The sequence below is a fragment of the Tyto alba genome, unplaced genomic scaffold (assembly GCF_018691265.1).
Source record: "Tyto alba isolate M040663 unplaced genomic scaffold, T.alba_DEE_v4.0 Super-Scaffold_20, whole genome shotgun sequence".
In the NCBI taxonomy this organism is placed as follows: domain Eukaryota; kingdom Metazoa; phylum Chordata; class Aves; order Strigiformes; family Tytonidae; genus Tyto; species Tyto alba.
Window position 1 is genome coordinate 3,466,262 of NW_024881283.1, and position 19,047 is coordinate 3,485,308.

General features: G+C 40.7%; 1 protein-coding gene across 1 annotated transcript; it reads right to left on the reverse strand.

The window, feature by feature from the left end:
• Positions 1 to 493: 493 nt before the first annotated feature.
• Positions 494 to 13,984, reverse strand: STX12 (syntaxin 12). The gene is made up of 9 exons (XM_042793832.1): positions 13,772 to 13,984; positions 10,462 to 10,531; positions 8,416 to 8,515; positions 6,411 to 6,548; positions 5,474 to 5,517; positions 4,180 to 4,285; positions 3,637 to 3,709; positions 3,387 to 3,469; positions 494 to 1,955 (listed from the first exon to the last, which is right to left on the reverse strand). The coding sequence occupies exons 1-9, from the start codon at positions 13,881 to 13,883 to the stop codon at positions 1,863 to 1,865; spliced, it is 819 nt and encodes a 272-aa protein (XP_042649766.1). The 5' UTR covers positions 13,884 to 13,984; the 3' UTR covers positions 494 to 1,862.
• Positions 13,985 to 19,047: the final 5,063 nt, after the last annotated feature.

Genomic DNA, 19,047 nt, shown 5'->3' on the forward strand with positions numbered 1-19,047 from the left:
GAGCAAGGTTCAATCCTACATAAAATGCATCCAGGCTCCCTTTTAAGCATGGCAAGGAAGCAAGTGCTTTCATTATCATAGAGGTGTGACATCCAAAGGACTGCGCCCCTGCTGCAGGCTCTACCATTTAGGAGGAATATTTTAAATAAAGAGCAGAACGACACAGTTCCCTTGCTTTCAACTCAGATTTTACCGTACAGGCTCAGCAAAAACATCAAGTTCCAGTCAAAGTTGATCCAACACTCTTCTAGGGCATCAGACTCATTTTGCTGTGATCAGCTATTGTACAGGGCTCTGCCCACGAGTTTTCTATATATCCATGTGGAAGTAATTTAGTGTTTCCAGATAGTCTCACTCTTAAGAATCAGGGACCACAGAACTAAAGCTGGAGGAAACAGTGCTGTTACCAATCATAAAGTCTTCCACCCTGCTTACAGAGGGAACTGCAAACATAGCCACACCACTGTCTAAACCGCAGGAAAAAGCTCTGACATAGGGTTTTAAAAGTGTTTATTGATGGTTATTAGATGGAATGATGGCGCAATAGTGCAAACCACTGTGCAACTGGGATAACATACTCCCTTCCCAGTTTTCACATTTACTTTATTATACAGGAGACATGGAATAAGGATTAAATATAAAATGGGTCAGTATGCTGCATTTACCACACTCCGTTGGGCTCTGGACAGATGACTGTTCCCTCAGTGCATATCAGTTCAGAACTACATCAAAGCTGGGAGTGGCTGCTACGTTCTGTCCAGCTCTACTAGCAAGACAGTTGGAACCAGTGATCTTTTCCACTTGCATGCACATCTTCAGTCTGAAAAATTCAGCACTTCATTCAGCCAGTTTCTGCACTTTGTTTCATAAAGAATGGAAAATACCAGATGTTCGCAAGCCACATATAATATTTACTAGTACACTACAAGTGAGCTTTAAGAGTACCTCTTCAGAAGTAAGATTTCTGCTAATACTCATCTATCTTGCTAGCTTGTAAACTTAGGTGCCCACTTCCCCATCTTTGTGTGATTTTTTCTCTGGAAGCTTCTAAAAACAATTAGGAGCAAGCAGCCAAACTTTGTATTTCTAGTGCTTGAGAGTCAGCATTGGAAGAGATTTATTTGTCCAATAATAAATCACCAGCTAGCTTCACTAAGGAAGTTGCATTGTTAGATTATAAGTTAAAGAACATCCTATCCTCAAATAATGCATTTTGGAAAAAAGACAACCACAACCACATTCAAAAAATTAAACACCACAGTTACAAGTCTCAAGGATAAACTGACCAGCACGCCATGGTTCCAACTATCATCCATGCATATTTCTCCTTGTCTTTCAAATCTGTAATAACATCTTTCTCTTCAAGAGAATCTAGAACCACAGCCACTTGGAGACTAATAAAACCATGGGGCAGATACTGGTGACTTTAGAAACTGCTGGGTTAAGGTAATGTGAATTAGTGTTGTGCCCTCTTTGAATGTCACTCTTATTCCAGTCCAACAAAGTTACCTATACATATAAAATGTTAAAGTTGTGCCACTTGTCAAAAACAAGACATCTCCAATTACTGATCACACTTCAGCATACAGTTGGGACAGGGAATAATACATTACAGAAAGCAAAACCACAAGGTTTTAGTTACATAAAACAATATAATTTGTATATAAACTGATAAATACTGTCTTCATGGTTCACTAATTCCAAATGCTAGTTATCTGCACATTAGTTGCTAATATCTATTACTAGAAGTAGTTCCAGCTTGTGCTCTCTCAGGGTGATCAACTCATTTCTGAGACTAGTCAGCCTGTTTGCTCTGAGGGAAAAAAAATCTCAGCAATGAGACTAGGTTCCACGTGAAGATTTCATTTTGCTGTCCACCAGAAAATGAATCCTATGATTATAGATGCCACAGCAAGGCCAAGAATGAGGATACAGATCTTCTTACGGGATTTCTTCTAATAAAAGAAGAAAAAAAGCCACTGACACCAGGAACAGATGACAGGAAGAAAATGCAAGTCTACAAGTTAATGTTACTAACTTTGATGAACTAGAGCACTTGATACCCATACTTATTCAAGAGAAGCAACCAGTGTAGTCTGAACACTTTTACATGTCCCTTAAACTGCATGAGCCTACAGATAAATGTTTTTGTAGCTTTAACAGCACAGTGGTCTAACAGATGCAGTTAAGTCAAAATGTGACAAGTTTTGCTTTTCAAGGAAAATGCAAGCTTTACTTCAAGTTGGCTACAAAAAGAGAACTTGACAACACCTACCACATGCTTTTCATTCTAATGGACACCACCATGGCTTCTCTGATACTATCTCCCCTTGGCCGCTTGGGGTTGGTGTGGAAATAGTATTGCATTTCTACAGTTTAAATGACTTAATATACAGTTACTGTACTTGGATTTTACAGTTTTGATCACTTTATTCTTCACAGGAAACTATGGTCTGTCCATATATGCCAAGTATTTTTAATTTGGTATCTAAGGATTTGAGACTGGTTATATATAACCATTTCCTTCTCCATCCAGAAAAACACATCCAACACATGTTTGGTAGCTTGCAAAATTATAACATACCTCAAAACTTTGTTAAGGAAACCATGGAGAGAGAGACTACTACTAAATGCTACCACATGGTAAAAGCTACTTTCCCTCCTTTGCACTAAACAGCACTAGAGTGTTGCTGCCTTCTAGCACCACCCCATTTAACAACTTAGAAGAGTCCAATTTTTTATCTTGTGTGGAAGCCCAGCAGTGAAACTCTGTATGGGACTGAAGCAGAACCCTTATTCCTTCACAGAACATGGACCTAGAGGGACAATAATGATGAAAGGAACCTACACAAAACATGGAATATCATACACAAGGGAGCTTTAAGCATCAGTGAGAACCACTGCAAGAGATTTGATGGGACAGGGAGGACAGACTACAGGATAGAAACTCAGCAGTTAGGCAGAAGGGTGCTGCAAATCCCGGTCATGAGAAATTTGCCGAGTCTGAGCAAGGATTTTTGCACATCAGTGTCTTGGCTGATATGTTTACAAGATGGATACAACATGAAAATTTGTTCTTGTATAACTGTTCTACTAACTCCTAAGACCAGCAAAGACAGCTAAACACTTAAACTTGCTGAGCACACCTACTTGAAGGAACAGATTGACTATATAACCTCTGAAGTAGAAGGCTAATTTCAATATTGTGTTTTTGTATCAGCTGCTTTATCTGTTCCTTCTAGCACAATTTTGAGTGCATGCCAACTTGCAGGAGCTGTTTTTAATAACTTGTTTGGTGTGCTGCAGTCCTCAGTATGCGTCTTGTTATGCCTTTTCCACTATTGCTCAACTGTACATTGACAATAATGCAAGCATACAGAATTTACCTGGTAATAGGCAGCTCTTTGTAACTGCTCACTGGCTCTTTCCACATGGACTTCTGCACTTTCCACATTTGCCTCTATGCTATCTATGGAAAAATAAGAGAACTCTGTAAAATATTTCAGAGCTTCAGTGTTTAAAAAAAATATTCAGAAATATAATACTTTTTACAGAAAATACTGGAAAATTTCATCTATGTAGGCAAAACATGTAATCGAACTAAGCAGAAACTTCCTATTATCCAAACACACTTACCAATCATATCTCCTTGGTCATGAATCATCATGGCTAAATCCTTAAATATCTGATTGACATCCAAAATGTCTGCCTGAAGACAACAGTTTAACAAGTTATAACAAACATTGGTTACACTTTTCTTAATCCTCATTCTTAGTACTTCTTCTGACCATTGCTCGAAGTGTCAGAATAGATACCATCATTCACTGACTGACGTGACTTGATGCTACTATCTATGGAATGTGGGATTAACACAAGAGCCTACAATATTCCTGCTACTGAACATTTGTTTCATCACCCTAGCAATTAGCACACTGAGATGAACATTGTAACTTGAGTTGCTCCTACCACCTCTGAAGGACCGACCACCAGTCAACACTGAAGGAAAATATACCTAGTCTCCTTCAACAGGAGCAGGGAGATTGATCTTGGCATCAATCCTCTCTAAGGAACTCTGTTCCTCCACCTTCAGATCTCCTCAGCCCATCCCATCAGTTAGCACTGCATGACTTCTTTGGTTTATCTCCCATTACTGTTAACTGTGCAGGATCTAGTGGTCACCTCTAATTGCCTGATTGCTGTTTCTCTTTCTTTAATGAGTTCAAGGTCCTGTTCAGTTATTGCCACATCATCTTCCTGAGACTGCATTTGATTCCAATCTTCACCACTGGAAAGAGATGGAAAGAAAGTACAACTCTCTGAGTATAGGTACTTCCACGCTAGCAAAGTGCCAGTGAGTTAAAGTTGAAAAATTTCCTACAGAATAACCCCCAGGATCCTGGCCCTGCAAACGTGTATGGAGACAGGATTGATTTACAACTACAGTTTTAACAGTAAAACAGTAGGGTTTTCAGATACTTAAGGCAGAAGTTTCTGACATGTAGCACACAAGAACAACTTGTGGAAGAGCTGCTGTGTGCCACTATCTGTCACCAAGCTGAAAGCCTCTGCATGAACAGGTACCTGTCTGGTTCCCCTTCCTTTAGTGTGCAAGGCCAACATAACTGAACAACCTGGGGTTTTCCCTCCTGACTTGGAATGTGAAAGCACAGGGCTAATGAAGAGGGATGCACACCAAGCAGCTGATCAGATGAAGTGCAGTTTGCGGAGGGAGGATGTCTAGATGAGACATGTAAACCAGGTCTCTTGATTTAGAAAGTTAAAGGATTTATACAGATAAGGCCAACAGATTTCATCCCAGTTTTCTCAAACATACATACAGTAGAAACTAACACAGTAATCACAGATATTTCTGAAGCATCTCGAGTTCTCTTTACCACATTGTAGAGTTGACATAACATTTGACAAACCTATCTGCTATGCAGGCACACTGTTACTGCACAACCGATACAACTACCTGACGCGTAACAATAATGCTGTCTTGTGCACGTTGTAGGATTAGTTTGCCAGCGCACAATGTCCAGGACTTCTAAATTTAAGGCAGACTCATCCATCAATCTATAATAGATTCAACTGGGCTAGTACAGAACTCCCAAACCCATTAAATATATATACAACTCCTTGTGGAAAAAGTGACAGGGAGGGAAATCCTGTCTGGTAAACTTATGCTTATGGCTCAGAAAACCAGGAGCTCCAACCACCACATACTAGGGACTTTAGTGTTCCCCTCAGGGCAGTAATCACACACTTTGCATTTAAGGAGGATAAAATATTGTCGTATGCAGCTAAATTTTTACACTGTGTATTACAAGTGCTGTAATAATTGCATTTCAAATCTTTTTGCTTTGCATTCAGCTAGCAGATGCTGGCCCAAGTTACAATAACATATCTTACCACAAGAACTCTAGTTATATTTAGTTAGAAGTATAATGTCAAGAGAACAAGAAGCTGTTACCTATCAAATGAAACAAGCTGTTCTTCTCTGAACCGCTCATCAGCCTGGAAGAGATAAATGAGTTATTAATCTTGCAGACTACCAGGACCACTCGCAAAATCAACAGGAGTATCCTGAAGACAAAGGCATATACTGTCCAGAGTTCTTTGAGAATGCTACTGTCACTTCAACTTTCAGATTTAACTTAGGTTAATTAAGATCAGATTTAGACTCATCTTTAGATTTAATTTTTAGATATAGATTGTCTCTGCAAATCAGAGGCAACTGAGCTGTCAAAAGCAGCTAGACTGTTTACTCAGATCAGCTGTCATTTGTCATGTCCTTTCTCAACTGGTAGCAAAAAATTTAAAGCATAATACAACTGATAGATAAGTTCCCTTGGAGAAATTAAGAATGCATACTTAAGACAAAGCCCCGAGGCAAGGGGAGAAAAATGCTTTCACTGTCCTTTTTATTATGAATTCTTAGCAGCCACAGGGGTTTGTCAAAACATAATAGGGAGAAGGTTTGAACGTACATTGGAGATATTGGCAGGACAGAAGCTATAAGAAAATAAAGAAACATAGTGTGAGATTTAAGATGTAATTTAAGGTGTGGTAAGCTTCCAACTGACCTCTTAAATTTTACAGTCTGTGGCTGACATCAAGCAAAGAGCAGCCTGCAATACTTTGCTATTAACTGTACTTTGACTCCTTGTCTCATCCTCCACAACATTTGCAACTACCAGGATTCCTTCCCTTCTCTGCAAACATTAACAAAGAGCACACTGAAATGAGTGCCTACTTACATCATTTGGAATGACAAAACTAATGCACTGAAGCCTCATCTGTACTCAGTAACATGTCAGTAGACAGCTGTGAAGTTGCCAGGCAAGTACAAGATCTCTCAAAAGACTTGTAGTTCACTATATCAACACAAAATTCCTATAGATACTTACAGAGATACGAGAGCCAGCTCTCGCCCTTGCTACAGTCTCTTTTTCCTTCTCTGACACTCGTCTCTGTATTGCCTGGAAGTTGTTTAAGGCTGTGGAGAAGTCATTCATTAAGCGTTCTTTCTGAAGCCTCTGTTGGCGCTAAAGAATTGAAACAAAAACAAGTGTTCAGATATTCCTATTCATGACAATGTAACTGTCAGACGCACAAAAAAGCCATCATCTTAACAACAACAGTGAATGCTGGCATTCAAGTGGTCTTCTGGTTCCAGCACTCTGGAGCACTGGAAAGAACAAAAAGCCTACCAGATTTAATTTGTTATCAGATGCTCTATGTCTTGTCTACTGCAGAACAGCTTTGTGCAATAAGGTCCTCTAATTTCAATCTGCTTGTAACTCTGAAGTAGGGAGGTCTTCTACACCATTACTTTTATTCAAATCACATTCCAGTAATCAACCACATTTAATTATGTACCTTTTATATACCTACAATGCCTTTACCCTCTACTTAGTCAACCTGGTAGTACTTAACTTACTCTCATCCCGATAAGACAACCCCCTTAACTTTCTTACAAATATAGAAAGCCCTACGCTTCCAGAACTAATGACAACACCCATTACCCCAGTTTCATAAGCTGTCTCTACCAGCTGTGCCACACTACAAGCCTGCTTTACTTAATCAGAGAATACCCTTAGTCCTGACAACCTCTTCAGTTTCTCTTTTCTTCAAAAACATTAGTTGTAATATTACTTTTCATCCTCCTTTTACAGTATCAACTTATGTAGCCTCCACAGAACGTCTCCTTCAAGCATTGCAACATCCCAGTTATGGGAAACAGGAAGCTGTGAAAAAATTTGTCCCAAGGACACTCAATACTCTGGTCAGTTCTTCTGTCTTCCATCAGAGAGATTCCCAACAGCTGTCTCAAATTTGCAGACTTTCCAGTATCTGTACTGCTTCAGTGAGTTTCTATGAATTCAACATCCATTTCAAGGAAATAAAAGTTTTCAACTATTTTTTTCTATAATAAGCTACTACAGCAGTCTCATAATACATTGCAGCTTCCCTCTGAGCCTCCTGGAAGAAATAACCCTTCTGCGAGGGGAGACGCTCAGCATGTTGATGGCAACTCTTGCCGATTTTGACTGGACTGCTCCAAGAGGCTTCACTAGGCTTCAGAAATCACTGCTGCATTCAGTGAGACGCACATGACAGGATTTTGCTCACCAGAGAGAGATTAACTGAAAAATACTTGCTGAGCAAAGAGAAAAACATGGCCATGCTTGCAACTGACATATAAATCTTGAAATACAGAATTAGACCAAGACAACATCTGCTGACCCATAGCCACAGATCATCCCATAACAGTATCATAAAAGCACATATATCAATACCGTGGTAGCAATTTAAAGTAGAGCAAGAAAACACAAACAGCAGAGGACTGTCCCTTCCCTTACCACAGGGAGAGGGAACTCAAAGGACTATTTGGCAAGAGATAAAGTCATAATCATTGCCTCGCTATATTCTGCTTCATTCAAATATGAGCAAGGTGAGTCAGTCAGCTTTCACCCCCTGCTAATAAATCACATGCAAGAGAAGCTTTTTGGCATGATTACATTTCATACTGACATGCAGTTTTTTAGGAAAAGAACTCATAGCACACCACCTTGCATCACCATGCACTGTACAAACAAGGTTATTTTTCAGAAATTTACTCAGAAAAACAGAATTACATACTCAGCTCTCCCTAGACATCTAGGGCTTCCTATTCTTACGCAAGTAAGCTTTATACCTATTTACCACTGGGAAACATTGTTTTCCCAGTGTCATATAAGCAGCCAGAATGTAGCCAGTTTAATGTGCTTCCCTACTTCAACAACATTCTTCATTGTAAAAGGCTGCTGTCTCTTCAGCTGTGCCAATTCAAGCTTTGTGAGACTGTGGTCCAAGCTAGTTTCACGAAATGAGCAATTTAAAAATACGTCCAGACAAATTCTGTGTGCCTACCTGTTCAGAAGCAGACAGTGGAAGTGGTAGAGACCCCAACTCCTTTAGATATTCGTTGGTCTCTTTGGCAAGGCGGTTTGCAGAATGCTGTAGCTGTTGTCTGAAATAAAAGTTCAAAAGCAGTTACACAAGCTTCTACCTAAAAAGCAGTCTCCAAGTATTTCAGCTTCCAAAATAATGACCAAGTAGGGGGTCTGAGATCACACATCGTTATGGTGTGGTTTGGTTTTTTCTTCATCTAATAGAACAGAGATATACTTTTAGCTTTTACCATCAACTTGACTCTGGACCACATTTTAAAAAAAGATTCAAAGAAGTTCTGTGCTCTCTGCTAACTAATACAATTCAGTAGTTTTCAAAAGATACTTCTCTCCAGTGTCATAAGAGAGAGAAATTCAAGGGAGAGACAACTTCATTCAGTGAACATAATCACTTTTTTTGGGTGAATTCCTTGTGGTACCAATTAGTAACTAACTGTTCACTTGACAGCCACCAACTTCATTGGTTAAATGTATATTTGATAAAAGTAGAGAATCAGAGATACTAAATTCTTACATTTTTATGAAAATTAATGGTCAGAGAGAGGAGTGATCCAGCTTCTACTCTGGGAAATGCAAGGCTTTCCCTTGAGCCTTTATGTTTTCCAACAACGTTGAGCTACTGTTGCAAAGGATCTAGTGCAGCAGCACCTTCATTAGTACCACAATACAGAAAGACATTTGTTACATTGAACTTAATGTAAAGACATCACCTTGTACATGAGATGCAGTTTAATAAAAAGTATGCTAGTGCTTTACACAGAACATAACCACAAGTTTTATTTTGCAGCCATATGCACAAAAGCTAATACTATAAACCAGGAAGACACAAAATACTAAAGCAAGAAGCAATTTTTTTGGCATTCAATGATTACAAGATGCTTAAGTAAAAAGCATCTATTCAGCCCAACAGATACAAAAGTCAAAGTATTCAGGCTGTGTTATTGTATAAGTTGACCTGCAATATGTGAGCTGAATAAACCACCTACGCATTTTTGTATTAAATGTGTATGGCAGCTGGCAATTTCTGGAGTGCAACCACTCTCACCTTAAGAAAGAGGGCCATTTCTACAATGAAATTAAATGGAAAAACATTTGTTTGGTCACCAGTGATCAGTTCTTTAATCTACCAGTTAAATACATATCTAGTCAACTGAGCAGCCTAGGCAAACAAATTCCTTTCTCTCCCAACTGGGCTCTGATCTCACCCTTCAAACATAGTGTAACTATCACCACAATTTATGAACTTAATAAAAAATCAGCTATTACAAAAAAAATGGGGAAGTTGTGTATCCAGAGATTCAAGGCACAGTCCCATGAAGAGATAATGGAAGAGCTTACTGTCAAGTTTGCTTTTATGACTCTAGGAATTACTCTTCTCATAAATTGCTATTTATGCTTTACAAGTCTGTGAAAGTTGCACAGACATACAGACTCCCTGTTCAGTCTCTCTAGGAGTCAGTTTGGTCTATGCTTGTTTAAATGCCTTCTATATTCTCCCCCACTGGCATTTTATTCTTCTGAAATTATATGTGATGTTTTGGCTACCATGTAAGATTGCTAATCTTTTTAGTGCCTAAATCCATCTGTACTAGCATCTGCTTTTTCATCAATTATGGGCATTCCTTGCTGTTTTTCCTTATTGCTTTTATGTGAGGACCACATACCTAGTATGGCATTCATTTATTCTAAATCACAAGTGAAGCTACTATGGCTAGTCCTCAGAGTACAGCTGATGTATGGCTGATGTACTTCTACCCTTTTAAAATAAACTATACTGTTTCTAACCTTTCCTATCCAGCAGTTTTGAATGGCTACTCCAGAGTCCTGCAGAAACACCTTAAGTCATCCAATAAACTACTCAACATAGCTAGTAATTTTTAGTTTGTAGGACTGTATTAAATTTATTTAATAAAGCATCTTCCTAAAGCAAGTAACCCAGTTCCTCTAAGAATACAGAGAGAAATGAAAGAGAACCTATACAAATGTTAGCTCATTTAATACTTACAAGTTCTCCTGAAGCTTGCTGGAATCCTGCTTGGTTCCCAGCTGGCTCATCAAATTCTTTATTTGAGCAGCTGAAGACAGAGACACCACAAGAGGAGTTAGTAAGACAAGTTCTAGTGTATTTTATTCCTTCTTGAACATATTCTTCTAGCTTACCCCAAAGGATTTCTCTCAATGTTTGACTCAACTCAAGCTGGTAAGACAACACTTACATTCTTTGCTTTAAATGCAAAGTGTATTTTAAACACCCATTTAGACATGGTCCAGCCTAATAGACTAACTTTCAGATAAGAAAGTGATAGTGAAGCACACATACCCTGAAGACAAGTCTGTGGAGCTAAAAGCTTGTGCATTCCTCTTCCTCAACCCTTTTAGACCAACTAACATAGCTGTTTGGTTTTACCAGCCTTACTATTTCTGTATTTTAGACTATCACTGCTGCAGAACAACTTTACTATGTTTTGTTGCCACTTTTACATATTCTAAAGTTACTTAAATTATTAGTGCTCTGTTTTTTTTTTTTTTAAAAAAAGCAAAAAAATAGCCAACGGTTGCTATCAGTTAAAAAAAAAAAAATAAATCTTAATTTTTTATTCATGATAGCCCAAACCTTTCGCAGTACTGGCACAAACAATCTTTCAAGAACAGCAGATAGCAGTGGTGCACTTCATGGTTAGCTTGCATCAATGTGAAATCATATTGTAGTGAGAAAGAGAAATTCTAGACCTCTTTCTTCCCTATCTCCTATGTTTTTCCACTGTTTTTCTTATGCAGGCACTAGTGATCATGAAACCACACAGCGAATCGCATCAAACCATTAAGCTACCTGAAAAGCAAGTTACCATCTTCCTTTCCACTCCTTCTACCTCAGAAGATTATTTTTTTGACAGAGCAACAAGCTGATCCACTTTATTCTGTGGCTACACAATTTTTAGTGTATCTAAAGATGCTAGGTACACCACTTATGACAGTGGTACAAAGTTTGATTGGCTCAAATCAATCATGAAATCATATGCTATCCCATCAAGCATCAAGAGAAGCAAGACCAAGGAAGATCAACTTAATATAGTTCTGTAGGCAGCTGAATTGAGTTGAAATATCCCATGAATTTAACAAGAGCTACTTCCAACTCAGTGACATCCTACTGGTGTAATTTCTGCTTTCAGCCTGGGGCGAGCCACTTCAGTTGATTAAATGTATTGCTGAAGAAACATCAGACTCCTACAATGGCCACTTATTTTCAAGTGATGTCCAGTGACTTGTAACAATGGCAGCTTAGCTAAGGCTGCAATATGATTTAATCAGTAATTAGGCAAGTATTCCAGCTTTTGCATCCAGCAAGAATACTCTGACTGGGAATTCTAGACTTCTATTAGCTCATGCGGTGAGGTGTTTAGCAACTTATTATGCACTCAGCTGAACGTGGCTTCTAGCAAGCAAGACTGCACATATTTCACAGCTCTGTCAGCCAGAGGAAGGTCAGAAAAGTTCAGAGTCAAGTTAAACTGACAAATGGCACACGAGCTATATTCTGTGTGTAGATATCAAGGACTCGGCAAATGGCATTTGCGCTATAATACTTAGATACTCCGTGTTGTAGGTTTTTTTCTCCACTGGGAGAGATTCTTACATGATTCTCATTTCAATGCCAGCCAATGTGCTTTTTGTCCTGGTCCAAGCCAGGTTCAGCAGTTTGCTATGCTTAGTTTATCTCAGCCAACAGCAACAGAGTCTACGCAACATGAGAGCAAAGTGTCTGGGAGACCAAAGGAAGGAGCTCATCACCTTTTTTCTTTGGATAGCGGGTATACATATCAACACAGAGAGCCCCCTCAGTCAACAGCTTACAGTCTCCTACTCCTTCCAATTTTAGGCTGTAAAGCCTTCCACATACTGACTGTTTTACACTTAAGATCACTTAAAACATTTAAATCTCTGATCTAGATGCTTAGGTAATATAACAGGCTTGTAAGCAACATTTTTGCCAGCTTAGGTCACCAGTTTTCTGTGCATTTGTGTGAAATGCTAACTCTACAAAGTTTCCCAAAAGGAGTGAATAATAGTCAGCTGTGTCCACTGTTTGCTTGCTATTTTGCTTACAGAGAATGAAAGAAGAAATGAGGATGGGCTTAAGGCTTCAATATCTCTTCTCCTCCTAAGCTTGAATGGGAAGCTTTTATAAAATGTATAATAAAGTTAATTACCTTAACATTAAGTCAGATGTTCTGTGTTCCCACCCAATTTGATAAAGACTGTAAGGCTATTTGTTTCATTTGAGACAGGCAGCACACTGAGATAGGATGGCTACTGGTCATGACAGTGAAAGCTTGTCCTATGAGAAAGACAAGCTGAACTACGTAAAAGGAGAGGCAGAGTATAAAGAAAAAAAAAGGAAAAAACGCAGACAACTTGTGTTATTTGGTGAACTTAGAAGCAATTCAATTTGCAGCCATGCCTATTACCAAGAGGAAATGAACATGACTGAGCAAAGCAAAGAAGTTTCAGCAATATTAATAGCTTTCTAAAATCAAATTGGAGAAGTCATCAGCTTTCAGAGGAACCAACATGTTCAACTGATCTTACCCCTAAAAAGTTTAATGGATACTTAGAAAATTAATGCCTTTTTTTTTTAGCAGAGGCAGTATCCTGAGGCAGGGGTTATATCAAAGACTTTTTTGGAAGTCACTCATTTAGTAAGCAGTATTTCAGACACTGATACTAGGATTAGCTTACGATACCAAAAACTTTTCCTAACGTCAACCATATGACCAAGAAACTGCAACACCATTTACTTAATGGCAACGTGTTCAGCAGCAGCAGGCTTCCCTGCGGAACTCTACGAGCACCAGCAAGAGGAAATTGACGAGTTAACAGCGGCCTTCAGAGATCTCTGCAACAGCAGCTTCTCGCGTGTGTCCTGCGTAAGGCGGGGTGACAACCTTTGGCTCCCTGACTCTACGCATACACCTCACTGAAGGCACCCGAAGGCAAACCGGGAGCCGGCCTCTTGCCAGGGGTGACAGAGGGTTTCAGTTCCGCTGAGGAAGAGAGACATAGAGCACGTATTTGGCCCGGGCCAGCGGCAGCACGCGAGCTGTTAATCACACCGTGGGGAGGCTGCCGGGTCTCCGCGGCCACGGGGAGGGGGGGGGAGGCCCCCGGCCCGCCGGCCCCCGGCCCCGCCCCAGCGGAGGCTCTGCCAGCCCGGGGGCGGCGGCGGCTCCTGCGGGGCCCCGGGGAGAGCTGCCCCGCCGCGCTCCGCACCCCTCAGGGGCCGCCCCTTTCCGCCCCCCAGGCCCGGGCGCACTCACTGTACTGCGCGATGCGCTGCACGTTGGCGCTGCATGTCTGGATGATGCCGTTGAAGTCCCGCGGCGGGGGCGGCGCCCCAGGGCGGCGGGGGTCCAGCGGGCCGTACGACATGGCCGAGCCGGGAGGGACCGAGGAGCCGCGGCTCGGCCCGGCCCAGCGCGCACAGCCCTGGCCGCCGCTGCGCAGGCGCGGATGCGCGGGGCACGGCCGCCAGCGCCTGCGCGCTGGGAGGGGTGGTGAGCGCGCGGGTGCCATGGCAACGTCGCGGGGGGCGGGGCCTGGCAGGACGCGGGGGCGGGGCCGGGCCGCGGCGGGCGGGGAGCCGGGGCGTGGAGACAAAATGGCGGGGGTATCGGGGGAGGGTGGGGGTGTGTGTCCCTGCGGCCTTGAGGGGAGCTGAGGCTGGTTTGGTCATGGCTTGGGACTGTGCGGGTCCAGTGAAAGACAAGGTAGTCAGCGTTTTGGGCCCGTTAGGTAGACCCTCTTGTGGTGCCTCTGATAGGCAACGAGTGCTCAAGGCTTTCTAAAAGGCCCGGAATTTACAATTAGTCAATAAACCAGTAGGGAATAATTAATAGGTGTTTAGAAGTAGGCATACTTAACAATTTGTGCTTAAACTTTATCTCTTTCCATTATTACAGTGTTGTCAAGGGCAATGATGAGGTTCCATGTAATACCACATTAAATTGCATCTTGAAACATGACACACATGCACATTGGCTCCTGGGAAACACCATTTTCAAGACAGCAGAGCAATTTATTTTAAAAAATCAGTTGTATAATTTGTTTGCTCACATAACTAATTTCAAGCAAACTAAGGATGTAAAATTAAATTTTTTCCTGTTTTCAGCTTAAAATATATAATTAAGTTAGGGGTACTTTTTTAATGCCACCACTGGAAGGAATCGTATCTGAACTTAAAAAAATTACCGTGGTCAACAAACAAAAACATTTGCACCAATCCTGAAGATACTGGAGCGGTATTCACTCTGCTGATACAAATAGTGCTCTTAACCTGAAGATGTAGCATCTAAAGAATGAAATTGCTTCAGTGCTAACAATGCCTTCTGATTTATTAAGAGTTACTGTGAACGTTTATTATACAGGCAAGTCCATATTTAAGGGTTCAGTCAAAGGTAAAATCCCTTCAGTGACTAAAGAGTAGGTGTTCTCACTGGTTTCAGGGAGCAGGTGCTGAGGGGGGAGGTGGACATGTCACCTTGCTGAAGCAACTCGATTTTGATTTGGTCTAGTTCAGTATTTGATTTTGTGTTACAGTGTTTATTAGTGAAGCTGTTGATGTGTCCATTTCTGTATAAGAAGCACAATAAAAATGAGATATTTTGATGTAAAAAGCACAAACATTTAAATGTGTATTCACAGAGATTACAAAATAATAATTTTCACACTATCAGAATATAAACTAGGAGGCAGGCAATTAGAAATATAAAAAGAGAACCTTTTTAAATGTTGAAAACCATTTTAAAATGGTTTTAAATGGTTTAAAAATTAATAATATTTTTACACAGTTCCTCAACTTACCTCTTTTAGTTCAGCTAGTAATGTCTCCGAAATTGGGAATGAAAACTCCTTAACACTGGGTTTAGCATTAACAAGCAGGTATTACTTTATTTGGCTGGGGACATGAGGGAATCATTCCACCGAACATGTCCACTGTACATTACAATAGACAAAGCTTATATCACTCTGTTACATACATATTCATCAAATTTCCTAAAACTCATGATCATATTTACATAATTATTACGCATGCGGTTTAAGTCTCTGAGGGGCTTCCATGGGGGTCACTGGTGGTCTCTGGTGGTCTCCAGTGCTCTTTGGAGAGGAGCCCTTCTTGAACTTTGTCTATACTTTGGAATTGGCCTTTCTTTGGTTTATGTCTGCACTTCCTTATCTCCTGCCCAGCTTCAGGTGATTCATTATTTTTCAGAGGGCCTTAATCTTTAAGGACAGGGGCTTCTGATTAGAAGTCTCCCAATTTGTGCACGGGGTTTCTCCATTCACCAGTTTCCCAGGAGGCATTTATCACGCTTGCCTAGCTCAAGGACCTTTGTGCAACAGACAACATGTTGCAGGTGTTTGACTGATTGCTTAAGTTCTGATGCTACCCTAAACAGGTTTGGTGTTTTGTTTTGTTTTTTTTTTTTTCTTTTTTTTCTTCACCCATTTTCCAGCAATATTGGAATGCTAGCTTTCAAATCCAGAGTAAAGAAATTTAAGTTAGCATCCATTGCTGTTACTTACTGCAGAGGCTATACTATTTTAAGCAAAGTACATCCAATCTTTGAGTAAAAATTCTGAGGTCATGCCCTGTAAGAAGTAAAGAAGTTAGTATGTATGATTAAAAGTAAGAGTGTAAATATTTCTTTCATAAATGCTTGGTCTAGTAAGAAATCTCTAATTGCAGAAGTGTCCAGAACAGGTCAAACTTATGGTAAATATAGAGCAGGGCTATGGAGGAAACCTCTGTGTGCAATAGATATTTATTCAACTTTAAGCACATGAGCAGTTTGTTGAAGCTTGTTTGACTGCTGATTTGCTTGAAACAGCATGTAGGCAAATACTTGCAGGTCCTGAACTGTTAAACCACTTGTTCATGTTCCACAAATCTTTGATAAGCACAAATAGGGCTTATGACAAAGAAGGCAGGTGTTGGAGAGGGCACCAAGAGTAGCATAGGCAATTCCCAGATTGACCCCATTTGTGATGAAAACTAATTTGAAATAGAGTGTACTAAATTCCAGTAAATAGTACTACAAATTTCAGTGAAGCGCTGCTTTTTATTCTAGGAGTATTAATAAACTGGAGCTTGCTTTTCAGCTTTAGAAGTATTCTATGAGAAATAACCCTCATTCCTCCAAAATTACATTCCTGAGAAAGTATTTGTAAAATAAATGGAAGGAAAGCAAACATTGGTCTTTGGTAGCAAGTGATTTGTACTGCAAGTGGTCTCTTACATATGCTAAATAAACAAAACACCTTAAAGAAAAGAAGCAGTACTTTAAAAGGGTTTTCTTTGTCTCTTGACAGAAGGTTACTGTGAAAATCCAGATCCCAGTCTTGGCTGCACTGGATTCATGGTTCCTGAAGATCTGTAATTATGGTGGAATTGTTTGGCTGCAGCTGAGATGTACAGTATGTTTTCCGGTATGAGCTGCTTTTCTGAAAGACTGTCCATTTTAGTGTGTTGCACTCGCTGTGATAAAATCTCACACTCCCTCCTTTCCTTTGAAGAATAATGACAGTCTCATCTGAGAGAATAAGAGATCTTTTTCTTTCTCTTTTGTTCTGTTTTGTCAGTGTCAGCTCTGAAGAGGTGACAAACAGCCAGTCTCTTGAAGATGGATGTGCTTTATTGTGTAAATTTCTGGCTTGATCATTTACACAGGACGTTGTCTGCCTGAAAAGTACCAGCTTCTCCAGGTGCTTCTGTGCCCTTGGAGTTGACTTTTTTTTTTTTTTTTGAAAACCAATAAAAATGTTAACTCCAAAAGAAGGGTCATGAGATTTCACTGCACACATTGACTGACTCATGGAGGAGGAAGGGAGCACAGCTCAAGCTTTATGATGCCAGCTATTTCCCACTCTATATACATTCATCACCATCAGGCATAACTGTTTGATTGCATAATCAATCTGTGTTGAGTACCTGGATCTCCCAGCTCAAATTCTGTCCATTCCTGTGGAAAAAAGTAAAGCTTGGTTATAAGAAAAAAGTTTATAGCAGTTTTAAATTGGGAAATTTATTCGGTGTTTGAAGATCCAATTCAATGAAAAAGGACCATCTATAGAGAAATTAAGCCTGCAGACGAACAGTAGAAAGAAGAGGAATGACATGCAGAGCACAGAAGTAATCTCTCTTGTCTAAGGAAGCTTGTGGCATACATAACGCAGGGCAAAGCATGTGTCCTCCACCAGCGCCTGCTACTGCTCTTTGGGGATTGCACCTGCACTGCATTTCTGCTTACATACTCAGCAGTGTGAATTCATCCTAGTTTCTAAATATATATTTAAAAATCTCCAGCCCTCCAAGAAAGATTAGTCTTTTGTCAGTGCTACATTTCTCCTGGGACCGAAGGAGCAATCCTCCCCCCAAAAAACTGCTGTGGGGGAGCAACAGTGGGTGGCAGAGAGAGCATACATATGCAGGGAAGGATAGGCTGGATTCACACACCGCTATCTACACTGCATAACAAAAGTCACGGCTTGCGTGATGCTAGCGTGAATTTAGGATCTTCTTCATAGTCTAAATCAAATCATGGAAGAAAACAACTGGCACATCCAGAGTGCCTGTAATGCCTGTTCATGACAGTCTTCAGAGATCTTTCAAAGAACTTCACAAAGATAAATATAATCTGGAGTGATCCCTAGAGAGAGAGATGGGATGTGGAAAACATAATGTCCGCTTTGTTGGATGCATTACAGACCTGACAGTCAAAAGGAAGATTTGGGAGCACAGAGAGGCTACAGAGAAGGAAAATTACAAAGAGCAGCACCATGGGTCATCACAATCGAGGTAATACTTGGAAGCCCAGCAAACTGTGATTGTGCCTGCTGGTTTTGGTTCTGAGATCGCAGATGTGGTCTAAGATGCCACGAAGTGGATTTCTCAGTGAACACAGAAATGTTTGGCAGACAAGGAGGTGATGACTGAGTTGCCTGTCAGGATCAGTTCTGCTCTGGAGGTACTCGTCACATCATTGCTACTCACTGCTCTCACTCAGCAGCGGGAAGCAGCTCATTGCCAGGTGGAAGTGCCCTCTGGCTGGCAATGAGCAGGTCAGGGAGGCCTGATGTTTGGAGAGCCTGGAATCAGCGGTAAGGGAAGCCCTGGAAACCTCTTTAGGCATCATGCACTCATTCCTGCTTAGGTATGTTACCTAAGCAAGACCTGTGTTTCTACTGTGTTTTCAAAGGACATGCCATATCTGTCCTGCTTGGAGTTGGAGGATCTTCCTGACCATGCTGGAGAAAAAGAGTGGTGCTGGAGCTCTGCAGGAGAGTCCTTCTCCAGGATCCCACGCTTTGACGACTGTCACTGGTGGGATGTAGAGGACAGGACACTGGTGATAACATGTCTGACCATCTGGTGCATGTTAGCATAGAGGAATGTCTATGTCAAGCCATGGCAGAAACCTGACACATTGCCTTCATTTTCTATAGTGCCTTAAAATCATTGGAAAGTCTTTAGAAATAGAGCCTGTGAAGGAACTGACCTCTAAACTGTGTGGACAAAACAGGGGATTGGAGTCGT